Source organism: Daphnia pulex, chromosome 7 (genome assembly GCF_021134715.1).
Source record: "Daphnia pulex isolate KAP4 chromosome 7, ASM2113471v1".
In the NCBI taxonomy this organism is placed as follows: domain Eukaryota; kingdom Metazoa; phylum Arthropoda; class Branchiopoda; order Diplostraca; family Daphniidae; genus Daphnia; species Daphnia pulex.
The window spans coordinates 5,741,653-5,769,130 of NC_060023.1; the positions used below are offsets into that span (position 1 = coordinate 5,741,653).

Sequence of the window (27,478 nt, forward strand, 5' to 3'; positions counted from 1 at the left end):
TTATGAAATAATTTACTAATGGCCATTTGTTTCAAAGATATTTGTTCAGTTTTTAAGAATTATTTCAATTTCTACTGAACATTATTATTTGAGACACCTTTTACTAGTGATACACTGTTCCAATGGCAAATATACTATCGATACAAGTTACTAAAGTACGATACTTATGAACCTTTTTACTACTGCGATTCCGTCATAGCGCTACGCACTGGTATGACGGTTACATTATTCTATCTTATCGATTACTCAATATTCTTTTCTCTTTCTGCCGATCCTTTACTGAACAAAGAAAATGTGCGGCAACTGTGATTGTAAAAATGCCAACTAACAATATGATTGCTTTCAACATCATTAATTTACAGGACGTATGAACTCCATATTTTATCAATAGTTTGTTACTTTAAAGACCTTTGATCGTATTCGATCTTTTCTATCCACATCTCAATACATATAAATACAGAGTAGCATATGAAATTTATACGTCTATTTTATTTTCCTATGTCGAAAGATCACACAGATTAGAAATTTGATAAAATTATGATACAACAGGGAATATAATGAAGAAATCTACTACATGATAGGACAGCAGAAGAATAAAATCAAATAAACTGCATTCAATTAATAAATAATTACACTTCGGATTGAATTGGGTCTTGTAACTGGAAGTAAGGCAATCTAAAAATATATATTGAATTTATAAAAGAAAGACACATGCTATTAGACAAATTGCCTTACTTTGAGCGAACTTCCGATGTCAAATGCTGCTGCACCCATTCATGATGAAGAATGCTCTTCAAATCCAGGCGATCCTCGGGTTGATATTTCAGCAATTTACTGATGATGTCACGGGCGCCATTTGTCACATGCTGAGGAAATCGCAAATCCACGCTAAAATAATTCAAGCTGTTATTGAATTACTGCATTAAATGTGGCTTATCAAGTCATAACTTGCCTGCATATTCTTTTGTAAGTCAAATCGGTTTTCTCCTCCTCAAAGGGTGGCTTTCCCACAAGAAACTCGTAGCACAAGATCCCCAAAGTCCACAAATCAACTCTTTCGTCATGAGATCTGCCTTCAACCATTTCCGGGGCCAAGTAGTCAAGTGTTCCGCACATAGTAGTGCGTCTGTTGAGAAAGAGAAATTTTTAGAAACTGAAGTAAAGCCATTTCCTACAAACTACAATCTAATACCGTGAAGATGGAGCATGAACAGACCAACCAAAGTCTGCAATTTTTACATCTCCGTTTGCTCCTATCAGGAGGTTCTCAGGTTTAATATCGCGATGGATTACTTTTCGTGCATGACAGTACATCAAAGCATCAGCCAACTGAGCCATGTAGTTTGCCACACTAATTATTGAAAATCACTTTATGATACTGCAAGAAAACCCATTAAAAGTTGAGCTTACCTTGGTTCTTCAAAGCGCTGCAAAGGCTGGGCCATCAAAAATTTATACATTTCACCCTTTGATGCATATTCTAAAATCAAATAGACTCTGGTTTCATCAAAAAAGTAACCATACATCCTTAAAATGTTGGGATGCCTGTGAATGAAACAATGTGTTATGAGAACTGCAATGCAATGTAGAATTGTTTTACCTCAAATGTGATTGAATCTCAATTTCTCTCCGAAGCTGATGTTCAAGGTGACTCTTTTGGAGCTGTGACTTGAATAGGACTTTAAGGGCTACCACAAATTTTGATTTTCTCTCTCTAGCTAGATAAACATTTCCAAATTTTCCCTTTCCCAATGGACGGCCAATCTCAAAATTTTCCAATGTCCACCTGTGTTTATCAAAGATTGGAGAATACACCAATGTGCAACTGTTAAGATCCACATCTTAATGGTCTAACAAGAGAAGAATGACAAGCATACTTAGGTTTTGATCTTTCATTTTCAAGCTTAACATCCGGTTTTGCTAAGGGAGCAGTGGTCATAGGTTTAGTCACGTTTTGCAAGTCCCTCAACGGTTGCTTGGTCTCCATTTATAACGTGAACTATTACATCAAAATACCCAACAATTTCTTAAATATTTGGAAAGCCAGTACTAATCATTAGATAATAAAAGTTATACTTATTTGCAGCGAAGTATTCGAGTAAGGTCTCTTTGTAACTAAAGTCAACTAGAAGTCTGGAACTAACGTTACTTCTTTAAAAGTCGGAGAAGATTTGTCTACCCTGTCTGGTTTGAAATTTGAACATTGACGCTAGGGGGCCGATGGGGTTTTAAACGGTAAACCCATCCTCTTGAAGTCTGATTGGTCAAGGACTCAAGGTCGCAGAGAACGATCAATATCAATTAAATTTAAAACATTTTAAAATAATATTTTAACTAATTGTTTTAACATTCCTAAAAATTTTATTAAAGTAAAAGATTAAATAAAATCGATGGGTTATATTTGTTTTATCATTGAAAAGTTGGCAACATCATAATGAGGGGGCTGGGGAACTGAGTTTTTAGGTAACCTTGATAAAATTGCGTGGTAGCATACCTTTTTTTATTAACCCTACCTGAAAACTGAAAACTTATGCAATATATTATGACCCAAGGGCACGACGTAGTAACTGTAATTCTAAAATGAAATTCACGTAGCCCCGTATGGCCCATCAAGGGTTTTGTCATAAAAGAAAACGTCTGTCATATTGTATCACGTAATTTGTCATGCAAATATTGAGAACATATTGCCGTTATTGGATTATAGTTGCCAACAGCAATTTCCTGTCAAAAATGAAATATGTGTTACGATGCGGACACAAGATTATTAGCCTGGTCTGGCCTGGGTTGTAGTGGAAATTGATCGTATAAAACACGCAACTGCTAAACAGCAGTTGGTTCCTGGTTCGTTCTTTCATATTTTGTAAACAAAAGGCTATCATTAGAGTACATGTCATTTCATGATACTAGAATCGATCGAGGATTCAATTCTAAATTTCGTAGCATGGTAAACAACTTAATAATTAAAATTAAATGCATTATTTTACCTAGTGACCAAGCTAGAATGTATAATTATTTGCATAATACCTATATTATAGGTGGATGAAGAAACTTTGGTTGAACAGCAATCTACTTTGTGGGTCGAGGTTTTCGTCGAATATTCCGTTAACTTAATTTATCTTCTAATCAGTTTTGTCATTGACTTTGTTGAAGTGTTACCAGGGCACTGTGAAAGTTTATTTAAATCTATTCTCTTAAAGTTGATTGATTTCTCAGAAATATTAGTGAACTTTTATGATTCAGCTTTTTCTGATTTCCAAATTAAATTATTACAAGTTTTCTTTTGCATACTGACTGTCCATGTATTAGCTATTTGTGTTGCGTGGAAAATTTACAGCGAAAGAATAACACAGAGATTTCTGAAGCCAAGTCAATACGAAATTTCAAGTGAACAGCTGAAGACTGCAGTTTCTGAGTTAAAGCTACCAAGTGAGCATACACCACGGTGGTAAGGCGTAGGATTCAAAATGGATAAAATTAAAAAGTTTTTTGAAAAGAAGAAAGCTGATACAAAATTTAAATTGGCTGGTAATAACATAATAATTAATATGGGTTTGTTAAAAGAGTAATGAAAACTTGTAATTTTTTAGGAGAAGGACATAAACTTAATGAAACTGTTCAACAACCAAAACTAAGCAAAAATTTGGCTCCTACTCAAGCTCGTTCTGAAGCTTCAACTAGTGCAGCACAACAACAAGCTGCAGCTGCTGCATTAGCCAGATTTGAAAAGAAAAAAGACCCTACTCCCCAACAGCGATCAGCTGCAATAATAAGAGCCCAGGCATTAAAGGAATTGGAGCTAGAGAAACAGGATACTTCAATTCAAAAGTTAACTCTGTCTGAGAAAACCCAACAACTTCCATCCTCAAATGAACTTGCTGTTAGTGGAGTTTACTACAAGTGCCCACTGATAGGTAGTATGTGTATCCTCTGTGATAGTAAATTAAATTAATGCAATTATTTGTAGGACCTGAAGTACTGCCTAAAAAAGAAATTGAAAAATTGATTAAGGAGTTTCTTTATCAGCAATTAGAAGATGAGGAAGCAGGACTTACTGCTTGTCTAGTTATACACACATTAAATAAGCCTCAAGAAAAGGTTATTTTTTATCATTTTCAAATAAAGAAATCTATTTCACATTTTTTCTCTCTCGATTAATCGACGATATAGGTTCAGCAATGTGTTGAAACATTGTTTCGCTATTTGGATAACATAGTACAGAACCCAGCTGAGGAAAAGTATCATAAAATTCGTATAAATAACAAAGTGTACCAAGAACGAGTAGGTCGGCTGGAAGGAGTACAACAATTTTTGCAAGCAGCTGGTTTCCAGTTAAAGTCTATACAAAATGCTCAGCAGGAGCCGGAGGACTTCTGGGTTTTATTAAACACACAACCAGAACACATCGAATATATTAGTGTAAAAATTTCATTTTATTCCTGAATACGGTTCAACTATAGATTGCCTATTATTGCAGAATTTACGTGATGGCTTGATAAGCGCGGAAGCGATTCGGCCAGATTTGGATAGAGGAATACAAATTTTGATGCCATCGCAAGCTGCCCAACGGGTGGAATTGCCTTCGGACTTTTTTTGGCTTACAACCGAAGAAATCAAACGAGAACAACAATTGAAAACCGAGGCGGCTGAGAAAGGCTTGATGCTTCGTACTCGGGCTATGAGGGAACGAGATGAGAAGGCTGCATCACGAAAATACCGATTTACCCTGATCCGCATAAAGTTTCCGGATGGTCCCGTGCTCCAAGGAACGTTCAAAGTCAATGAGACTATGCAAGACGTTCGCTTGTTTGTTTGCGATGCACTCGAAGAACCCTTCATAGAGTTCAATTTAGTATCTCCGGCTGGTGTGGTTAACCAACCGGACATTCAAGATTCAACTCTACTTGATCTTCAACTCTGTCCATCAGCAATTTTTCATTTCACTCCAGCCGTTGCATCCTCTTCTGGTTACTTGAAAGACGAGTTAATGATCCTTATGCAATCCATGTGATTGCTTATTATTATTCACTACATCCATGAAATATTTGAACCCTTTTCCAGATAAAATTCTGCATTAGTCACATATTGTTTTCATTTGGTTGTTCTTTTTTTTGGCATTTTTATTTTGCGAAGTGATAAACAAAAATTCCTTTAGGTGTTAAACAGCGACAACGGATGTATTCTGTTTTGTTGGTATTAATGAAGTCCGTTGAGAAGTATGACTAGTTCCGATACACAATGGATCATTCGACACAACCTGAATCAACGCGTACCTTCAATTAGTCTAAAATACAGTATATAAGTTTACGGTGACTGGGGTATAAGTTTCTGCTGGTAGATATGAATTATTGTGGAATAAGCCTGAAACAATTTTTTTTTCTAAATCAGTGCTGTAGAGTATTTGTTGATCACTTCTAGAAGCAGACATTTAAAGAAACACGCAACACATTTAAATTAAGTAAAATTTTTGCCATGAAAGAAAAACAAACAAACTTCCGGTTGATACTTTTGAAGAGTTTGCAGGAATGAATACTGTTAATCTTCACTGGAGTCGCAGGCAGTCAACCACTTACTTGTTATTTTGCCGTGCGGGGAGGGACAGGTGGAAGATTCCTGGCTGGGATGGGTGGAGGAGCCCTCACTACGTTAAACGACTGTGGGGGTTGAGAAGCCGTTGAAATTCCGTTGGAGGGCTGAGCTTCTCGTACTGGTACGACAGTAGGAGCTGACGGAACAGCTGAAGCTTGAACTGTAGAACGGGCGGGAACAGGAGGGAGAGGGCGGGAGACAGGTGGAGGAGCTTGAACTGGAGGAGCTTGAACTGGAGGAGCTGGTGGTGGAGGTTCAACTGGCGGTGGTGCGCTATTACCAACGTTCCAATCTTTAGCTTGCTGCTGTTGTTGCTGCTGTTGTAGGGCTAAACTGTTGGGCGGTGGTGGACGTGGCATCATGGGTGATCGTGAAGATTGTGCCACTGGTGCTGATTTGAATACACCTGATTTAAAAATAGTTATGCAGTTGATGGGATAGTGAAGAAGGACATAATGTTTGTCTATTTTACCTTCGCTCATTTGTATTTGATTGGCCAATAGTGCCAATACACGAATATCTTCGTCCACAGTACGACTTTCCAAAGGAACTACAGAACCGTCGGGTATGAAGAGGGGCACAGTGTTGGCAGCAGCTAAAAGGAAATCCCTAGCTACAGCAGCTGGCCAGTCGGTAGTTTTCAGCTTCAATCCTAGGCGGAGGTGGTTTATCTGTTCGAATAGGGGCATTATTAGTCAAGTGCATTCAAATGTATTAAGATGAAGTGACACACCTGCAAAGGAGAAAGCGCTACGGCAGCCAGAGCCGCCACTCCATCACGAAATGTCAGAAGAAGACCTTCGTGTGCGAAACGAATCAGTAAAACATCGCCGGCTGCTTGATTGACTCGCGTAAGCATGCCGGTCAAAACCATTTCATCGTCGGCCCAACTGGTCTGATCTTCATCCTCTTCTGATTTACCTAGAACTTGAACGACAACAGTGGCATCCGATGGGCCTAATCTCCCAACCACATCTTCCAAGACCGATCGGGCTCTATCAATGCGGGTCGCTAGGATGTCTATATCTATGAAAGCCATTACAGGCCTGTGGTCGCTCTGTTTTAACTCCGCTCGGCCATAATAAGCAACTCTGCCTGGATTGTGACCATGATCACGTCGCTTACGGAACAATACGCGATCCGTCCAGGCTGGAGCTCGGCATTTCTCGCTCGTATCGTAATCATCGGAGAATAGATCGTATTTATAGGTTGGTGGAAAGCTGATCTCGCCTTCAACGTAATTTACGAACGTATTGCCTTGGGCTTGTTGAATTTTCAATTGGTCGTACTGCAGAAGAGAAGACCATTCTCGTAGACTGACGTATTCTTTAACCTATTGAAATTCAATTCGAAGTAACAATTACGTCTTTACTTATTACAGCATTTTGAAGCATTATAATAGATTTTACCTCATCTCGATCGAGATCAATGCGATAGTTGAAATCGCCACACCAGAAGACGAAATCATGCTGCTCCACCTTACGTCCGTGAGGAAAACAGATACGCCGAGTGATTTCTGCGTAGTCAGCATTTCGCTCAGCCCATTGTGATTGGCCAGCGGCAAAATGACTGCAGACAAAACACAACGAAGTATTGCCTAGCAAAAACCGCACTGCCACACCACCTTTATTTCCCGTGGCACCACCCAGACCCGTTTTCACCGAGTCTGTGGCCACGTCGCGCACGTCAGCCGCTAATTCGGGCCGAATGAAAACGTACAGACATACTCCAACTAATTGAACGTAAGTCAGAAGCGCAAATGGACGATCCCGCGACAGCACCTTGAAAACATATGACATATTCATTGATTATTTCAAATAAGCGGTTTTTCACAGACACTCACCTTTTGTAATTCAGTTGCCCAAGCTTTGGCGTTTTCGCTACTAGCTGCCATGATGTTGGAAGCGTTCAAGTCTACGATTTCCTCAAAACCAACAGCGTAGATGTCCGCTGTTCGCCAACCTTGTTCCTCGCTTAGACACACCAATGATCTATTCACCAAAATACCACAAAAATTGCCATTAATAACGGACTTGGACGCAAGGAAAAGCGAAGAAACAAAAAAAATAAAATAAAAATAAAATAAAATAAACAAGTCAAAAGAATTTAAAGAAAATCCGTTAACTAGAATCTAAAGGAAAATAGACAATTACACATGCTCCAATCATTTCCAAATTGGGATGCTCTAATCATGCTAACATATATTAGTTAACTCACCCATCCCAATTCCACGAAATAAATTTTTTTAAAGGGTAAGTAAAAATGGGAGAAAATTACAGTTGGCTTTTCAGTAAATTAAGGAGTAAGTTTTACCTAGCGGCAGCTGAATCTTGATGTGGACTATCAAGCAACCAGTCGGCCAATGTAGAGTCTTTGTAAACGACACTACGGAAATGATGACCACCATTGACGTTGTATGTTCCAACTGCCACGCGAATAGGTTGCGGCTCCGTGAATTCAGAATAGCGAGAACACATGCCATGCAATATATCGGCAGGCAGGACACTCCAGTGCGGTGGTAAAAGACTGCGAGCCAGGTCAAAGATGAAATCATTCCCCGTACCTCCATGGATCAGCAAATCGAATGCTTCCTATTTTAAAAGGACCGAGTTATATTTCCAATTTCAAGCTTACGATTTAATTTCGAATTTTACCTGTTTACTACTGTCCAATAAATTATTCTTAAAAAAAATAAAAAAAATATAAATGTTATTTTAACCTTTCAAATTATACATTAAGTGGAAATAAAACACCGGGCATAGGTTACGCATAGCCTACTTGAATAGTACGAGCAGCCGAACGCGCGCCATCCATTATCTTTGATCCACCCTATTAGAAAAACACGTTCTTAATTAATTCAGAAAAAAAGAAAGAAAAAAAAAAACAGCTCAAAATAAAATTTTTAATAAAATCAATCACTTGTATAGCGCCAGTTCCAGCGTAGATTTTGCTGATTTCATTTCCATTGTTAACCCACATCGCCCGGAAAACTTCCTCAAACCTTGTCCACGTCTGTGGTTTCGTCTGGGGTTCTAGCGCCTCCAATTGTAGTGCTAACATCTCTAAACCGATGAATGTCTGCACACTTTTTTGGTAACAAAATATGCAACTATAAGTCACCAATCCACAAAAACAACCTAAATAATTAATCATACCAATTAGTTCGGTCAAGGCAGTCAAGACAGTTGGTACGAACAACTCCTTTTTGCTGTGAAACTACTCGCTGATTCTTGAGTAGGAAGAAGGAATGGCGATCTAGGATCGGCTTCAGACTTTGTTTCAATTTGCTGAGATTTTGGAGATTACCACCTTTACATTCTTGGTGGTAGTCGAACATTATGTGAGGCATTGCTTCGTAGTAGCGCTTCTGATCAGCCTGGAAGAGTTGACTAAGAGAAGCCTCGCCTTCTTTCGCACCCACCATGTTGAGACCGAGTAGATTTACAATAGCTGTGTCATGATATCTTTGCTGCATTAGTTTCAAGTGGCGTTCCAAAGCTGGCGAAGAAGCTTCAGGGCCACGAGAAAATCTGACTTTATGCGAGCCTACTTGAACACCTGGCTGTTCCCAGAAGAGGGGGACAGATCCACGAGTTTGAAGAAAAGCTGAAGCATCTCCTTGGTCACCATATATGAGTTGCTCCGTTTCAACGAAATTAGCTACATGGCCTTCGTCGTTAACGCCGCGTACATTAAATCGCGTACCAGCCCGTTCACAGCTAAGACGAGAAAAAATTGCTGCTTTGAACTGACGATGTCCTGCATAAACAGTGCGAATTTCAACGCTGCCACATGTTATCCGTAGAAGCCAGTGGGAACAGTCAATTCCATAATGTTGCAATGGTAGATGCAACAGCCTAAAAAATTAAAAATTAAGTTAAGACTTAACCCACAACACTTCCTTACTTATATAAAAATCTGGTCTATTTTGTTTGTAATTGCAAACCTATTCCAGAAAAATCTGTTGTCTGTCCCAGGATTCTGTTGGAGCTTCTGAGTACATAATGTAGCATCAATCGAGTCTTCACTTGATGACCAGAGAAAATAAAATGTGCCAGAGTTGAATAGTTTCCTCAGTTCAGTGACTCTCTCTTCTTCCACTGTTTGGGGTCCCCTCAGTGGAAAAAAACTTGTTTGATTGATTCTAAACACTTCTGACTCCCCAATCTTTCCAACTGACACACAACCTGTAACCATGACTAGATATTGTAAGGGTCCATCTCCTACAACCCAATATAAAAAAACTTAAATTAGATTCTAAAAATATGAAAAACTTAAATTATTTAACAAACCTGTACTGACTAACAGTACTCCAAGGCATCCATAAGCATCAGAGAGTTTTGTGTATGATTTTTTCACAACTTCAACCTCAGCAGATCCTAGTTAAAATGGTATACATTTTGGTTATTTGTATGTGAGAATAAAAAGAACTTTGCTTCGATTACCCAAGGCAGCAATTACTAGAGATTCAAATAAGAGAGCTTCGTCTCGGTTTCGTTGTTCGAGTAAAACACTGTACGGTCCCTGTCCATTGACTTTATGCCATATTTTATAACTTTTTCCCATAGCCATTTTTGATGGCTCACTTTAACAATACAACTTTTAAAAATAAAATGTGCGCTCACATTAGCTTTTACGTGACTTAGAATGGAATTGATACGCTCGGCTCGTTCTCGCACATTCGTCTGTCAAAAAGACAAAAATCAGAATGTCAAAGTAGCACAGTCGGGATCAGCTGTGCAATGTGCTGAATCATAGAGGATAGGAAACTAGCTATCAAACTAGGAACGAAAATATGATGAAAGCGCTCGCCGCGCCCCCATGCTGCAGTGTTCGGAAGATCAATTGGGAATTTAAATTGGAAATGATTAAATCGCGATTTAAATCAACTTTTGGGTGATTTTGATTTTGATCTTAAATCATTTTGTCTTTTATGATTTTTTTGGTGATTTTTCGATTTTAAATCACATTTTTATAAATCAAAATCAGAAAGCAAATTTTTCCCCAAAACTATGTTCAATGATCCAAATTTCTAATTCGTATTCGTAAAAAAATTCGTACAAAAAAACCACCTTGGTGGGGTTGGGGTGTGCAAATGAGCGTGAATGCCAGTGCCCGTAAAACATGTTTTAAAGTTTTGAGTTTTACGGGGCTGACGCGCTGCCCAAGCCGGCCTAAAGGGGGGGTGGGGTAGGGGGTCGAGCGGGGGAATTACGCACATCCCTGGGAGAGGGTAAGGGGGTTATATATATGGTATATGTTTACATTTACAAAACTTACTCAAATATAAACGAAAAAACGAGGTCTTTGCATGAATAAGGGATCGGGTGGAAATTAATATGATTCGAATCAGTTTTTCACGCTGATTCTCACAGTATGTTTATTTTATTATCAAAATTATAATTTCCCCACGTAGAATATCTTATCTAAGTTGAGATAAGCTCCCCCCACTTTAAAACGGACCCCACGCAATTTTTGGAGGGCGGTTCTTTTAATGTGGTGAAATTGCAGAAGACCTTAATCCAAATCACCGTTTTCATGCTGCCTACAACCCTCTTTTGCCTAAAGGCCAAATACAGATAAGGTGGTGTTTTGCTCCACATCGCTGGCTCCTGCACCGGCGGTGCACCGGCGGTGGGGATTCAAGCAGTCAATTTTTTTGTGGAGACCAAAGCAGTTTGAACATCTTTTTTGGTTTGTGATGATCGTCTTCTTTTCCTCCAGCTCCATTGTGCAGTTTACATGCAGAAAACGCAGGGCAGCGTTTGTTTTTTTGGGGTTGGAGCTGCTGCTTCTCTCCTTGGAGGTGGCGCCTTGTTTTTCCTGGGTCTGTTAAGAGATTTGGATTGGGTAGTCGGCTTACTGCTTACTCCGAGCTGCCTTTGGGTGTTGTTGCTGCTTTGACTAGTTGTGGAATTTGTACCGGCTTTGGGTTCTGTACCCTCAAACGACTGAGTCGCTCTGCAACTTCTATCTGATCTTTAAAAATCTTTAGAATTTGATCAATGTCTGTCATCTAATTTGCTTCTGATTTTGTCAACTCGGCTTGAAGTTTAAAGGAGATCGAGCGATGTGCACAAGGGGCTCCCTCAATGAGTGAGCTTCCCTCGATGACTTGTTCTTCACCATAACCTCTGTGTTTGTTGAAACGAAAATTTTGCTAATTGCATCGGGAGCGTGGTTGGTCATCACTTTAGCTTCGTCCGTCGATGATGATTGTGGCTTCCCTTATCAATTTTGCCGAGTAGCTGTATTCATCTATTTTTGATCTTGTTGTTTCTGTGATAGGAGGATAAATTTTAAATTGAGAGTGGTATGTAGCTTCATTGATCAACAATGTGGCCATTCCAGTTGAAGCGACAGCAATAATCTTTTCCCCTTCACCCTCTAGAACGTGGATTAGAATATTATTGATAAATGTTTTCCCCGTTCCACCAGACTATCTAAGAAGAATTAACGTGATTGAAGACAGTTTTTATCATTGATTGCTGCCATAATCTGATCGAATACCGCTCGTTGACCAACATTTAATTTAGCCATCATCATTTCGCCTCTCAATTTCTTTTTTTTCAGACATTCTAATAATTTTCTTAAATTTCAGCGGCAATTAGTCTACCAATCAGTTTAAAATCAGGTATGGGTAGTTCGAAATCTTCATAGTAGATTGTTATTAAAAAGAAGTTGCGCGTTCCTCGGACGACAGCGGCAACATATTTCGACGAAAAGTTGTCTTAACTGGATTTGCATTTCAAAAGCAGCGGCTTCTCCCATAAACTTTTCGCAAACACTGTCATCAGCGAGAAGATTTCTTGCCATGGCCGCTTCCTTGAATGTGGAATACAAAATGTTGTCAACTGTTCGAAGATAATCAAAACTTGTTGCTCCATTTACCTCAAGCAAAAGCAAGCGAAGACTGTGTCTTTCTTCTTGTTTCACCCCAACAGAATAAATTCTGGCGATAAAATTTCTTCTTTTTTTTCTTGGCTCCCATCTAAGTTGGTTGTTATCGAAGCAGAAATGCTTCAGAATTTCACGATAGTAGTACTGTCTTGCCGATTCGTGTTCCTGGTTTAATTAAACCAAGCTGTCAAAGTCGTTAATTTTGAAGCTGCGTTTGACACTTTGATGCTACTTCATAGCTCTCAATGCTCTCCGTAATCTCTTGCCACTTTGGATAACATGTAAATGTGAGGAAATAAGTCGGCTTTCCAAATCTTCCGCAAATAGCCATTTCATCACGACATCCTTGTTTCATCGTTCTCGGACTATAAAAGACGAAGGTAAAATCACAGGCGTTCTTACAGTAATGTTTTCTCTTTCAGCTCGCGTCGTAATATAGTCCGTAAGACCGTTATACTGTGCGAAGTAAATGTACAGTACTTTTGATGAGTTTGAAGATAATGAATCCTGTTTGCATCAATTTTCACATACGAATCAACAATACATGTTTGAGTCAGCGGTCCTCCGTATAAAGCAGCAGTTTAAAAAATCTCTTTGCGAATTGAAAGTTGACTACTATAAAACTCGCACTGAGTTATTCTGGAACGTGGCCCTCTTCGATTGACGTCATTGTTTCGTACTGGAACATCAGGATTCAGGATCAATATCGACTTCTGTTTCAAATTCTGGTTCCGGTACAATTTCAGTTCGCATTGGGTCTTCTTCATCGTTTAAGTCTGCGATTCTAGATACCTCATTCAAGATTCTCGCTCTTCTTGATTAGCATGGGCAACATAATCTTGGTCATATTTAGATTTCTTCGTTTTGAATTTTGATCCCATCCATTTTCACCATTTGGAAAAAAAGCAATGGGTGCGTCATGGGATCACACACGGGTTTTTGAGTATCAATCCAAATGAAACCTTTTCCTCTCTGTGGAATCAATAGATGCCCTCAGATATCCCTGTTTTCAGGGGGTGCTCCATCAATGAGTTTAAACACAACGGCAATTTCTCCTCCTGTGGGGCGTATATTCTTATATCCTTTCATCAACAACTAACGGAGCCCTACCTTCAACTGCTGCTTGTCGGTCCTCTTCCATAGCCACTTGACGCATGTTTTCTTCTACGCGTCATCTCGCAAGATCAGCTACGACTTCTTCTGTTGCACGTCGAATCCGGTGGTACCCTTAATCAATTCTGCGTCTTTATTGTCTACTCGCGGGCATTTCCTGTTGACGTAATTTACGTATACATTTAGACCTTGCGGTTTTTTCTTCTTGTTTTTTTTTCCTCTCGGCGTAACGTTCCCTGACAGCACGCAATCTCAATTCCTTCGCTTCCGGTGTTTCTACATTTCTTTTTGCTTTTAGTTAATAATTTTTTTTGCTTTCTCTTGATCAGTTCCCTCATAATCCGTCCTGATAATCCGGGATGTAATGGTAGACCTCATGGCGAAGAGGCGAATCGTTTGAGAAGCGTCCTTCAAAGGAAGTCTGATTGTAAAACTAATGGCACTTTGGTTTTGAATCCGGTAAAAGTTTTTCTAAATAAAAATGTCCATTATTAATGACTTGTAATATTTAATACCTAATTGAAGTATAAACCAACAACAGTTATTGACACCCAAGGATAAATACCAACAACAGTTATTGACACCCAAGGAAATGAGTAGGGTAAAACACTCATTTCCTTAGGTGTCTCAAATTTTGAAAAAGACTCAAATGTATGAAAGCGTAAACCCCTTTAAATGAAATCATTAAAAGGATTGCAATCTAAAAAAAAAAATTATGGGAACATACTGTTTTCAAAATTATGAGGTACAAAATTTTGAGTGGAAGGACTGCGAAGAAGATGTTATTAAGGACAATGTTGAAGTTTCCTATGATTTATTTTCTTAAAATTTTATGAAAATTTTCAGTTTCATTCAATGTCTTCTTCGCAGTCCTTCCACTGACAATTGGGTAACTCTAAATGTTGAAAACAGAACATTCCCAGAAACTTCATTTGGAATGTAGTCCTTTTAATGATTTCATTAAAAAAGTTAAAGGCTTTCATAAATTCAGATAACTTTTCAAAATCTGAGACACCTTAAGGAAATGAGTGTTTGTATCTTATTCTTTTAATATTCATTATTCCTTTGGGCTGCACTTGCTCACTGAATATGACTACACATTTCAAAAATTATGGGGAAAGAGTTAAAGGCATGTTTAAAGAAAAACTACTTTTCTATTTGCTGGGAATTACACTGCCAAAACACAATAGCATTTAAAAATACTGTTTCAAATTGACAATGAATTGATCAATGAATTAGCTGAGCAAATGAAAACTTTATCTTCTGTCTTTCAACATCAGGGGAGGAATTTTTTGTTCGTTAAGTGAATTCGTCACTTAAAGTAGAAGTACGTCCTTATAGTACGAAGATTTTTGCTTATTTTAACTTATATTTCGAATTATATTTCATTTTTTTTGTATTTTCGGGCATATAAGTAAACTTATATGTTAGCAAAATTTGGCTCTTTTTAAAGCCAACAACTTGTTGGCTTAAACGCGTAATAGTATGCTTAAACGCACAATAGTATGCTTATACGCACATGTTGATAAATGTTTTCGGTTATAAGGTTTCTCTATTGGACAAATACTAGTGTTTCTTAACATTTTTCTAAATAATGAATGGTGGTAGATGGTTCAATGAAGAGCTTAGAAATAACGTAGACGAAAGGAATAACGATTTAAAAAGTGACTCACGATGTTGACAAATTCGGCTTGAAAGTATCTACAAGAAAAATGGTTCCATTTTATTGATATTGAGATACAAAATTGAATACCCTCCTTACTCAAGTAAAACAAATGTTGTTGCCTAATGCAAGTAAAGTTGAAAGTCGTACTTTCATACTACCAGAGTATAAATCTCTTTTGCTGTCATGGCTTGTCATATTATATGTGACATCTATTGAGCAGTTTTTGATTCCGTAACGACAAAAAGTGTTGGTCGAGTTCGGGATCTGATTCTATTCCGAAATTTCTTATTCGACAGTTAACTGCACCAGAGCCATCCGGATTTACGCTCTCCTCAACCTCATTGTGTCCTTTGACAGTCCCCTCGCACAGTAGCAAAAAATCTCATCTCTTAAACTCGCAATTCTTGAATGGAATCATCCAGATCCCCAATTCGACCAAAGCATGTCGAAATTGCATTTTGAGAATACAAAAGTGACAGATATGAACTAGGAGAAGAATCGAGTGAAGAAATAATTGAAATTTAAAAGGGAGGAAGGGAAGAAAGGGTTAGGAAGCATAGATGAAAAAAGTGATAATTTAGAAAAAGGAAATGGAGAAAAGAGAAATGAAAAGTTAAGCAAGTAAAAGAAAAAAGTTTTAAATTAAGAAAGGAAATTGAAGAAGCTAAGAAAAGTCTTAGAAATGCTGAAGGAGACGTATGGGTGAAGACAGTGAGATATTTTGATGATAAGCGTAAAGAACAGTAGTGCAAAAGAAAGTGCAAAGAAAAGCGAAGAAGAAATAAGATTGATTGAAAAATTGAAAGAAAGTGAAATAAGGAGAATATGGAAGAGGAGACAAAGATTGTAAAAGATTTATTCAAAATTCGTGAACAAAAAAGAGAGGCTGCCAGAGAAGAGCAACTGAAAAGGAAGAAAAAAAGAAGATGAAAGACAAAAGAAATTCAAACTTAAAGAAAAAGCTCACCAAGCATATCAAGAAGTGAATCGCATGGTCGAATAATCTGAACGTCTCGTTAATAGTAGATTTTTATGTTACCCCTACTATTTGTTTGTTAGACGTATAAAGAACAGTTAAACAAAACTTCCTTACAATGACCTTTCCCATTAAGCTTCATTTTTTCTTCGCAGTCCGACTAAATAAAATTAACAACAAAAGTGGAAGGACTTCGAAGTTGAAATTAATGGAAATTAATGAGTTTCCTTGAATTTCATCTTCGCAGTCTTTCCAATTACAATTTTAGCAACTTGGACGGCGAGAAAAAATGAGGCTGGTCAGTGAAGGTCATTGCTAGGTTGTTTTTTAATGGATTTGTCTGTTTTACGCAAACAAAGAAATTGAGAAATAAAAAAAATGAAACTTATCATTATGTCTGTTTTTTATTTTTCTTATGACTTCCCAGCATAACAAAAATTTTACTTCAATTGCTACCGTGCTCAAAAGGAGTGGAGTGATAAATCGAAAATCGGAAAGGATGAGGAAGGAGAATTCGGAAATGAATCTGACATCAAAAGTCAAAAACGAAGAAAAACAAATAGCATCGTTGAATAATGAATGGTCAAATTAGTTATTAATGTCTGGCTGAATAAATTTTTTTCTTCAATAATTGCGGTATTTACTTATGAGAATTTACACACAAAATGCATTTGAACTTGGGGCAATTTTAATTAGTTTATTTAACTGATAGATGGAAGAAATTTCGTTAATAATTTCGTTGGTAAATGACGGTCATATAAATTTGCGTTGAAGAATTCCCCCTTTCTTTTGCTTGATGATGAAAAAGAAGCCGCTGTCGGTTATAGACTCCTTTCAAGAGCAAAGTGTAAGTGACCAATCATCGACTCATTGACACACACACAAGCTCATCCCCCCCCCCAAAGTTGTATTTTATCATAGCCTACTGTATTTAAGAAGCCGAAAGGTTTGTGCTTTTTTTTAAAGCAAATTTGTCTTCCTTTCGTCCAATGTTACCCAGTCTTCAAGTAGAGCCACGGGAGCCGTTGTATCGCCTAGTGGTGATACATAAAAATTTAACTTTTCTATTGATATGATCTCGTTCGAGAAGGAATAAATGAAGATTTCAATATGGTGGCCTTTGTTTGTGAGGCATGCCGTTCCGTGTAACATCGTCACTAATAGTCCTCGCGGCAAAATATTAGTGGGGCCTTCATAAATTACCGCTCATAAATTCGGGTGATTCCCAGAACTCAACCCAAACCCCCGGCATAATTTTGAACACCAGGTGGCTCCCGTGGCTCTACTTGGAGGAAGGGAAATTGTAGGAAAGGTGGACAAAATGTGCTTCAATTTTTCCACACGGGAGGGATAGCATTCCTTTCGGCTTCTTAAATACAGTAGGCTTTTCTTTTATGGAGTATGTAAAATGTAAAATGTAATGCATTCCATTATATATAACATATATTTCTATAAATGAAATACTATTTAAATCAAGATTTAGATTACTAGAATTTTACCTTTTCTATCGCGTTCACCATAGATTTTTCATCTTCGTTTCAAATGAGTACATTTTTAGCTGTTTCCAATGAATTAATTTCTTCCTTCACTCTATATATCCCAGAAATATTCATGTAAAGACTGAAGTGATTTTGTATGGATAAAGCAGGCTAAAGAAATAGTTTCAAATTCTTTGGCCACTGCTAAATAAAAGCGGGGACAAAAGAAATGACACATATTAGGATCAAGCACCCCAATAATATTCAAATATTAAAATTTTACATTACAGAGAAATAAGGGAAGAAAAAAGTCTTAATCAGAGTCGTCCAGATTCTCGGTTTTTTTAGTTCTCTTAATTCAGCCCTTTAGTTCTTTTTCGTCAGTTTTGCAAGCACCCCCAACAGATCTTTGGAAAGAGGATTATCTACCCGGTTAAAGGCATCCCAAAGTACCGTCAGGTGGTGCTGCTTCGACTCTGTATTCTTGTTCAACCTTCTCAGGGCCTGTTTTTTGGGAAAGGAACTTGGCCGTCATTGATATTTTCTCAGTCTCATCTTTCATCTTGTGGAGAAAAGTAACGAGACGATGAATACCCTAGAATAACAAATATAATTAGAAAAAGGTTACAGATAATTAGATGAAATCATAAAGTTACCAGCAACAGCTTTCAGGTTGTTGTGAGTCCCCTCGACGTTATTGTTACAAATGTCGTTATTGTTATTGCCTACAAAAAACGACAGACGACGGCTATGATGGATCTGGGCGGTTACGTCATCATCTTGGTCGAGACCAGTGACCAGAAGATCTAGCCGGGAAAATGAAAAGAAGAAAATTGTGGCTCGGTTTAATACAGAAACGACGGTCAATCGGCCAGTCATTTCACGAAATTGGCCGTCGTGAGCGGGGGGTAGCACTCGTTTTTTTTTTAAAGTTGGACACAAGCCTCCAAGGTGGTGGTGGAGCCATTCTCTCTCTCCTCCATTGGCTGCCGTTCCAAAACTACTCTGATGGTCGATAAGAAGAAACATTTTTGAGCCTTTCATCTGCGGCCGCCAGTAAATCTAAACTATAACAGTTTTTTGCACAGACAATATATACGACGCTAATGTATCTAGACACTCCAGCCCCTGCTGACGGAGACTGGAATTCAATGAAATTGGCCGTTCGCTTTCCCCCCTCCCCACAGTCCACCTCCCGAATAGATTATTTTTATTTCATTTTACATAGAAACATGTATCAAAGAGATGAGAGTGAATCAGATTAAGGGATGGAATGGAGTCTGTAAACCAATTTTTTGTTTCTTTTTTGTTTGTTTCGTTGTTGCATTATGCGCAGCTTATTGCTGGCGACTTTGCAAGAACGACAAAGACAAGGTTTTTACTTTATGACTGGAAACAATTAGACGTGAAGGATATAAATCTCTCTTTGCTGTTAGTTAAAAGAAAAACCACAAACTTGTGTCGCCCTACAAAAATTTAGGAAATTTCATTCATCAGTATTGGATTTGTATTTTTTCATTGTGTTGGAATTTAAACAAATAAACATAATACGTTTAAACAGAGGCTCTGTATTTCTTTAGACAACATGATAAACATTCCATTAAAAATGGAGCTTCCGAATAATCAGGGTAATTCAAGGTGAATGTGTGGGTGATAAACACGTATAGCAATCATACCACTGATTGCTTATACAATTATGCACTTCAAGCAATTATATTTCGTCACATACACAGAATGAAGAGCTTGTTACACACACATAATTACCAGGTACACGTGAATAATCAACACCTTTGATGAGACACAAAATATTGAAAGGATAAATCAAAGCGCAGTTGAGAGAATCTTTCTCTTAGTGTGGTAGGCAAAGAAGAAGGAGTGAGAGAGAACATGAGGCTAAAAAGCAAATTGATTGAAATGAAAAAAAGAAGCCGATGGTTAGATAGTCAACTTGCGCCGTCTACCACTAGTTCCTCTCACTGATAAAACAATGTATGCTCCAACAACTTAAAAATTAAATCGTGCGGCAATATCCTCTATGTTTTTGGATTGTTCACAAATGCAAATGGGGAACCTTTTCCGGTGCTCCACCCAGTCCTCACACGCATAGTTTGTTGCTTCCGCAATGCTGTGGCCAGAATTAACTACGAAATGCAGTCCTTCCGGAAGTGTGATAACGTAGTCCCCTGCTTGTTGTTTCAAGGTCCGGAAGGGAATGTTGGCCAGCAACAGTTCCTGTGGAAGCAATACCATGTTCTTGTGTCTGTAACGATGGATATTTTTATAGAATTGTTATATATACATATATATAAAACTACTTACAAGTATGCATTTGGACAATTTTTGTACAGTTCAGGGTATTTCTTTTCCGCGAGAGCCGTTACCTTCTTCAGGTGTTTGTAAGATACCCTGAAAAATAATTTTTTTTTGATTAATAATTAAACTGTTGGTCCAATTCGTGATGCTACATGATACTTACTCGACCCACATTTTCGGTTTGCCGGAAACATGAAAATTAACGCTACCCAAATTTAAGTCTTCAACATGCCAACCTGTCATGCTACCAGCCTCACCGATAAACAGCTCCACTGAGTCAATTCCGTCCATATTCAATTTCTTCTCCGGCTCCAACAAATACTTTGAATAAGATTTCGACAACGAGCGCAAACAACTGTGAAACAATATAAAAAGAATGTGGCTGTAATTAATTTTGAAATGGAAGTTAATTTTTTAAATATGTAAACAAATTTACCATTCACTCTCGTTTTCTTTTGGGGAAAAAGAAAAGCCCTTGTTGTTGACGTATCTTGGATAGTCTTCATCGTTGGCAATCTTCGTTAGGAATGGAATCATCGATGGCCAAAAAGAAGATCGACCACCGAGATCATATCCAGGTGAACGCTGGAAGTCTGCATCGGCAGCCTGTTTACGGAAGGCGTTGTAAGTCGTATGGCCTGCCTTTTTTTTCTTAGTTATTGTCTCGACTTGCTGGAATAGGGTGTAGACGCCTGCGGATTTCTTCGTCAACACTTCCGTGTAGGGAATAACATGTTTATGGCTGAGTTTTGTTGTATCCGCTATATAGTTGGCCTTTTTCGGACGAACGATAAAGGCTCCAACGTCTCGTTTTTGGTACACTTCGTGTACCACATCGTAAAAATTGTTGTTTTCTATGTCGATTTCCAGGATCAGACCGTTGTGATCGCTGATTTCTGTAATATTTAAATATGATTTTAAAAGTTACGTTACTTATATAGTTCGTTTCATTGTAGGCACTTGAAATCGGATGTTGTGGTGTTAGTCATAGTGACTAGCAGATTGGTCCATGAGGTCTTGGTCGTTGAGATCAAAGTAGGGTGGGTGTCCTGTGTAGGTGAGGGGGCCCCTTAGCATCTCGTCGTCGCGTCTGAGGAGCATGGCCTTGTCGGTGCTCTTGTAGCTGGTTCCTGTGGTTTGGCTAGGGCTTGCGTCGATGTGGTTGAGCTTCCCCTTCACAGCCGCCATGTCCACACTTTATCTCCTTTCCCTTTATGCTGGGGATGTTTGCGTCTCTTAGGTTCTTCAGTTCTGCTTGCACGGCCTGGAGTTGTTCTTTTAGCAGATCGATCTCAAGTGCTTGCTAGTTTTCCTGGCGGATGGGTGTCGTAAGTCGCTTTGCTGCCGATTTCTTGAATAGGGCCATTCTTGTGCGGGCTTCCGAGCCCGTTATTCCTTCTAGGTAGGCCATTTTGAGGATCCCTTTCGCCTCTAGGTAGGCTGGGAAGTCGTTGCAGTCAGCGTCGTGGTTGTGGTCTCCTCAGTTGTTGTCGAGACAGAGTGGGGGCGTATAGGTAGCTCTGAAGCCTAATGTGAATTTTTGGAGGTCACTGAGAGTGATATGCGCACGTCTATTCACTGTGAAGGCTCCGACCGAACCTCATCTTTCATATTGTGGAAAAAAGTAACGAGACGATGAAGGCCCTAGAATAACATAAAATAATAAGAAAAAGGTTACAGATAATGGGATGAAAACATAAAGTTACCAGCAACAGCTTTCAGGTTGTTGTGAGTCCCCTTGACGTTATTGTTAGTGCGTTCATGCTCCATGAACATCGCCCAGTTCTCTGGTGGCCAAACGGCGCTGTTGATGTAGGTGGTTTAAATGTAATTACAGAATCTGAGACCATTTGCTTCTTAGCGATCTTCTGAAATCTTTTGGAGATTTTCTGCGCCGGCAGCAGGTAGAGACTCAGTAATTCCCTGCAGGTTTTGCGAGTCTGACTTCTTTCCGATAAGATGGTCCCAGCCCTATTAACTTTATGTGCCAATAAAATGATGGCGGGTCAAATGGATGGAGCAGCCACGGGCTTTACCGTAGGTAAAACTTCCTTGCATGCTGCTTGTATAAGAAAAGTTGATTAGTAATGGAAATGGAATAGATTTGGGAATGTTATTTACCTTCCACATGGCCACCTCAAAATCCATCGTGAATTACTCGACTTTAGGCTAGTTGCCATCCTGGCTCAGAAGCTCCAGAATCCATCCATCCATTAAGAATGCAGCTTCCAAATTGATCTGTTATCATTAAAAATCAAATAATTACGATTGCAAATGATGAAATCGATTAAATGAACACTTACCCTATTCGAAGTTAAGATCCATCGGGTTTTTGGGAAACTTCGATTGTTTCTTCCGTTGCATCACCCTAATAAGTTTGTTCTTCACCGGAAGATTGCGCGATGAATTTTTTGCGAACTCCACGACTATTTCTTTCTCTACTACTGCACTAGCACTGACCAGTGGATTGTTAATAGCCAGTGTCTTCGCTTTCATGAGAACCGAAGCATCACCACAGATGTCCACCAGAGATGCCCATACAGCTCTTATTTGACTTATTGATTTCTTTCGCTAAATTAAAAAAAAAATGTATTGGCGTCTGTCCATTCTGATTTCAGGTTAATCACACACTACTTATCATGGACGATGGACTTCATCTTGCCGTGTTGGGGAAATTGCAGAAATCAAAACTTATTAATTATGTATTAGATATATAGATAAATTACAAGTGTAATTTAATAGGGATATGAGTCTCTTACCCGTAAACCAATTAGGACTAATCGGTCCCTTGCCGAATCGGCATCGCAAATCGAAATTTTCTTCTTCCTTCCTTTTCTTTTTCCCCAGGCACAGTCAAGTCTGTTTGCAGCGGGGCTTGCCGCCGGCCACTGGCCTGAATGTCCAATTCTTTCAGGCTAGTGGCGCTAGTAGGCTTGTTTCCATTCCCTTCACTAGCGGCACCACGCTGAGGCCGGCAGGCTGCGGCAGTAAACAGTCTGACAGTCCGACAGTCCGACTGTGGCGTGTTGACGAAGTTGAAACGATATGCTGACGGTTGATTTTTTGTTTAACTTCTGGCGGAATTTTTGTGTGAATAAGTGCGCGTGTGTGAGTGTGCTATTTTGTGTATTGGGTGTTCCGGCTGATATTTTGGGTGAATGGATATGGGTATGTCGAGTGATGGCGATTCCGTCGGAATTTTGTTTTTTGAATGGGCTGGTGTGTGCGTGAGTTTGGATTATATTGTACAACTATTTTTTGAAAGTGTGGTACTTCTGGGCGGCACCTTTTTTTAGATTTGAATCCAATAAACGCTCCATTTTATATTGATTTGAATTCAAGCGTTTTCTCCCCAATTTTTTTTATTGAAGACCCCTGACATTTTTTTCTACAATGTTAATCTCGAGTGTAACTGGACATAAAATTTTGTAATTGAATTAGACATTACTTGCACGCGACGTAATAACACAGATAGATCGTTAGATTTTTTATTGAAACGTGTTATATTTTCAGAATTAAGGTGTTTTAAATATTTTTTTTTGCGAACAAAAAATTTTGGTTAGGTACATAAGTATTTTGAGGGCAGGAAATAGCGATGGAAAATTTAACAAAGGTTTTAATTAAGCCTAAAGTTTTTGCCGCTCGTTTGGATGCAAATTGCACCTTATCGACTCTTTTCATTCACTGTATCGTGAAGTTCCAACCCACGCAGTAAAGCTTCGAACCTGGAGTTCTCTTGTTCTTTGGTTTTCAGATTTGCACGAAGGCTCTCGATTTTTTACTCGAGTTTCCGTTTCATCTTATGCGCTTTAACTATTGACCAACAATAAATCATGTGAATTAGATTTGTTGATAATTTGAAAACAAGAAACACGGTAGCACCTCCTCTAAAGTTGCCAAACTGGCAGACAAGGCGACGTTGAAACTTAAGGTATGTTCTGATAATTTAAGGTGACTATCGTAGACAGAAATTTGAGCCTTGATAGGAGTTTGATCAAATTTTTTTATCATCGAAGCCCTCTCCGCTGCCACTTTCTTGGATACGACCTTCCTCTTTAATTCGCCAGCAGCATATTTATCACATGTCTTATATTTTTCCAGTCCACCATACATTTTGGCTGGGCAGGTATGAGGTATTGGTTTCGCATTGTGACACCCAAGAACAGCAGAAATTCGGGTTTGTGGGCTTATTACAGCACCACGATACTGATGGCTTGTTTGTCTTCTTCACGGGGTAGCTTTGACCAACCCCATCGAATAATGTCTTGTGCTCACTGAAAAATAAAACACGTTACTTGGGAAAATATACATAAAAAAATATCGCTGTGCATTAAGTTTAATAGTAGGCTTTGATGAAACTATATTAAGATGTTTCTACATTTCTGATGAATTTATTTAAAAAATGGTCGAGTACACACTAATTCATTATTTCCGCAAAGCGCACATAAATTGCCGCTCCAGAAAAGCGGAGGCAAGGCGCTAAGCGCTAAAACAGTGGACGGTCGAGCGCATAGCGCTAGAAAAGTGGACGGGCGATGCTAAACACTAGAATAGCGTATCAGATATTACTAGAATTTCGCTCATGAAATTAAAGTTAGTGGTAAATTATTTAATAACATATATTTTACTAAATTTGTACTCCTGTGCGCCTTAGTCAGTGAACACAGGTAAAACCGTCTCATGGTTACAAGGGTAAAAACCACGAGCCCTTAAACCATTTTGGCCATAGTTCAGTGACAAAATCTGTCATACACGATGCAGTAGGTGGGCCTCATATCTTATGGATACTTGATTTTGAAGTTTCTGGCTTGCCCATCACTCCTTAACTTTGGTTTGCCACATCCCTTCAAGTGGGTTTATCAAAGTTACATCTGATAGCTGCAATAAATGTGTAATATTCGGAGAGAAGCATACAAGGACAACATAATTTGTAGAGCAAATTTCAGAAATTTGTATATTGATGCTGCTGCTGCGAAGACCTTAAAGGTATAATACAACGAAACAAAATTATATTATTCCGCTTCAGTTCTGGGATAAATTTGATAAATTTGATAAATTATTTGATTAAGCAGCCTAAAGAAAAATGATACAACGGCACCAGCAGAAGGTAGTGCATAAGTCCCTCCAGGCTATTAGCCGTATCAATCAATGTCAATTAGGCCAGCAACTAACGGAAAGCTTCTTGGTTCACTATATACGAAGGCCTGTATAAATGCAATGGTTCTAATGTGAAGGCCGATATATAAGACCTTCTGCTGGCTTGAACCATGAGCGCATCGGACCGTACGAAAAAATGGCTGCAAGGCAGGGAGGGAAACCAGCTAAATTATCGTTTCACTAAATTAGTCATATCTCAACCAATAAAATCGGGAAAGGAAATTCCTTTTGGATTTCGGTGGTTGAGATTGCAATAAACCTTTTAAAAAAAATTGTTTTTTCCCTAGCTCCCCCGCTTTTCCGAAAATTGATGTCAAAGCCCCCACTTTCTGACAAAATTAAAAAAACCCAAACTTTAGAGCTAAATAACTCCTAAACGGGTGGGAATTTTGTCATTCTGCAAACGCAGGTAAATCCGGCGTGCGAAGACAAACATGGCTTAATTTTTTAAATATTTTTAATGCCTTTTTCGGATTTAGATCTGGAAAGCCACTCCGGGATTTCGGTCTACTTGAGTCGTGGATCGCTAGTTAAATTCCTATTATGTGGTTTGACGTAAGAAACGTTTTCAAACGATTAATCGTGTTTCTTTCCATGTATAATACACGAATTGTCTCGCGCATAGCAGTTTAACTGCAGTTCCTTAATCCACAATAGGTTCTAGAAACGCAATACATAATTCTGATAGAATTTATCGCAGCGCCAATCCAACAGAACTATACACGGATATTAAAAGCAATGCGAAAGAGATGGGTTTTCAATGCTTTCCGAAAACTTGGCAGAGTAGACATGGCACGAATAGCAGCAGAAAATTTGTTCCACACAACTGGGGAATGGTTTGCGAAGGCTCTAAGCCAACGAGTTTTTACAAGGACAGATGGTGGGACTAGATCATGGTGGGCAGATGGCGCAATAGAAGACCGTAATATGCAGCCACCCGGGTTAGCAATGCTCGGACGACTTAACAGCCTAGACAAGTAAGAGAGGGCACAAACGTTCAAACATTGGAAGGTCAAAACCGTGATCTTGAAGTCGATCCTGTAGGAGATAGGCAGCCAATGGATGGTTTTAATAGTAATTAAAAGAATTTAACTGTTTTTTATTAAAGATTTTTTGCATTTCACTGTTATTTACCGAGTAAGGTAGGAAGAACATTTCGCCATCATAAATTTCGTGAAGTTGCCTGAAAACTGGACGTTAATTGGTCGTATTTAGAACTTTTTTATTTCATTTAATAGTCAAATCGATTATAAGAAAAAAAATATATTATTTGAAACTTATCGAAATCTTAAATTTTAGTTACAAAATTTGCTAGTTTACATGTTATGACATTTGGAAGCCATCAGTGACTTTATCCATGATGATTGTCCGAATTGCACTGATTGCTCGATTTACTATATGAGATATCGGCATGTTTTTTTGTTCTCCTCATGTTTTAATGGATGGATAATAAAAGGTCCCTGTAGCTCACAATTTCACTCCCCATGGATTCAATTGGCGACATTACATTCTGAACATGAGTTATTGTAAGATTGTGTATGTTTTTTTTCTTTCTTACTTTTTTATACTTACTGATTTTTTTACATACTTGAGTGATTTGTAAAGAATTTCGTTAGTTGTTTTAAAGAACTCTTTCTATGCTATGTTTTCATGATTGCCTTTGACGAACTAGCTGTGAGGTAGCTGGTGGAAATATGGAATAAGTAATTGGATTTTTCATTATCACTTTTGTTGACGGTGAGTTGTCCTTTAGCACAAGGACGACACACTCGTCCACGTAGTTTCCCAACTTTCTCATAACAAAGGAAACAAGAAATGCCTACTAGAAAATCATTAACAAGGCAATAATCCAAGAATTTATCAAAGGTGACTAAATTTGCTGTCCCAACATGTAAGTCAGTCGGAAAAGGGTAATGTTTCACGTGTGACAAGTTATCTGTGGTAGTAACTTTTTTAAATAAACGGCGAAAACAGTTGATTGAAATAAAAATAATTTCCTTTTGCGATGTTGATTGTTGATTGATTGATTTGAAATTCTCCTTTCGTCTTCTTCAATTCTTTTTAGCAAAAGTTGCTAATACGATCATTTTTGGCTGCTCGATGAGGTATATCTCAATTATCCTGAACGGCAACCACAATTGCTTAAAGTGACTAAAGAGAAGCACTTAAGGGTTTTAACATTTATTAACTTCGAAATCTGGGGAAATAGACAAACAAAAATAGTGATACAATCCCATGTTAGAATTTTGGTACCATCAGGGTAATTCCAACGATTGACTAGTCGTCTAC

The 27,478-nt window shown here is 38.4% G+C and overlaps 3 protein-coding genes across 5 annotated transcripts; 1 reads left to right on the forward strand and 2 right to left on the reverse strand.

Moving 5' to 3' along the window:
- Positions 1–469: 469 nt before the first annotated feature.
- LOC124198464 (aurora kinase A-like) lies at positions 470–2,237 on the reverse strand. 2 transcript variants are annotated; one of them, XM_046594306.1, is made up of 8 exons: positions 2,077–2,237; positions 1,878–1,999; positions 1,601–1,786; positions 1,411–1,545; positions 1,193–1,351; positions 953–1,126; positions 736–888; positions 470–675 (listed from the first exon to the last, which is right to left on the reverse strand). In XM_046594306.1, exons 2-8 carry the CDS (start codon positions 1,985–1,987, stop codon positions 630–632), a joined length of 963 nt encoding a protein of 320 aa, XP_046450262.1. In that variant the 5' UTR covers positions 1,988–1,999; positions 2,077–2,237; the 3' UTR covers positions 470–629. The 2 variants fall into 2 exon arrangements, with proteins under 2 accessions (XP_046450262.1, XP_046450263.1); XM_046594307.1 differs by having other exon boundaries at positions 2,081–2,199.
- Positions 2,238–3,031: 794 nt separating this feature from the next.
- LOC124198463 (UBX domain-containing protein 6-like) lies at positions 3,032–5,253 on the forward strand. Its single transcript, XM_046594304.1, has 5 exons — positions 3,032–3,525; positions 3,588–3,911; positions 3,965–4,095; positions 4,168–4,416; positions 4,475–5,253. The coding sequence occupies exons 1-5, from the start codon at positions 3,465–3,467 to the stop codon at positions 5,006–5,008; spliced, it is 1,299 nt and encodes a 432-aa protein (XP_046450260.1). The 5' UTR covers positions 3,032–3,464; the 3' UTR covers positions 5,009–5,253.
- Positions 5,148–10,328, reverse strand: LOC124198462 (synaptojanin-1-like). 2 transcript variants are annotated; one of them, XM_046594303.1, is made up of 13 exons: positions 10,032–10,328; positions 9,879–9,965; positions 9,533–9,809; positions 8,742–9,443; positions 8,506–8,671; positions 8,365–8,415; positions 8,241–8,267; positions 7,900–8,177; positions 7,430–7,559; positions 6,996–7,367; positions 6,320–6,919; positions 6,059–6,257; positions 5,148–5,992 (listed from the first exon to the last, which is right to left on the reverse strand). In XM_046594303.1, exons 1-13 carry the CDS (start codon positions 10,156–10,158, stop codon positions 5,574–5,576), a joined length of 3,435 nt encoding a protein of 1,144 aa, XP_046450259.1. In that variant the 5' UTR covers positions 10,159–10,328; the 3' UTR covers positions 5,148–5,573. The 2 variants fall into 2 exon arrangements, with proteins under 2 accessions (XP_046450259.1, XP_046450258.1); XM_046594302.1 differs by having other exon boundaries at positions 7,430–7,577; positions 10,032–10,327.
- Between the last annotated feature and the right edge of the window lie 17,150 nt (positions 10,329–27,478).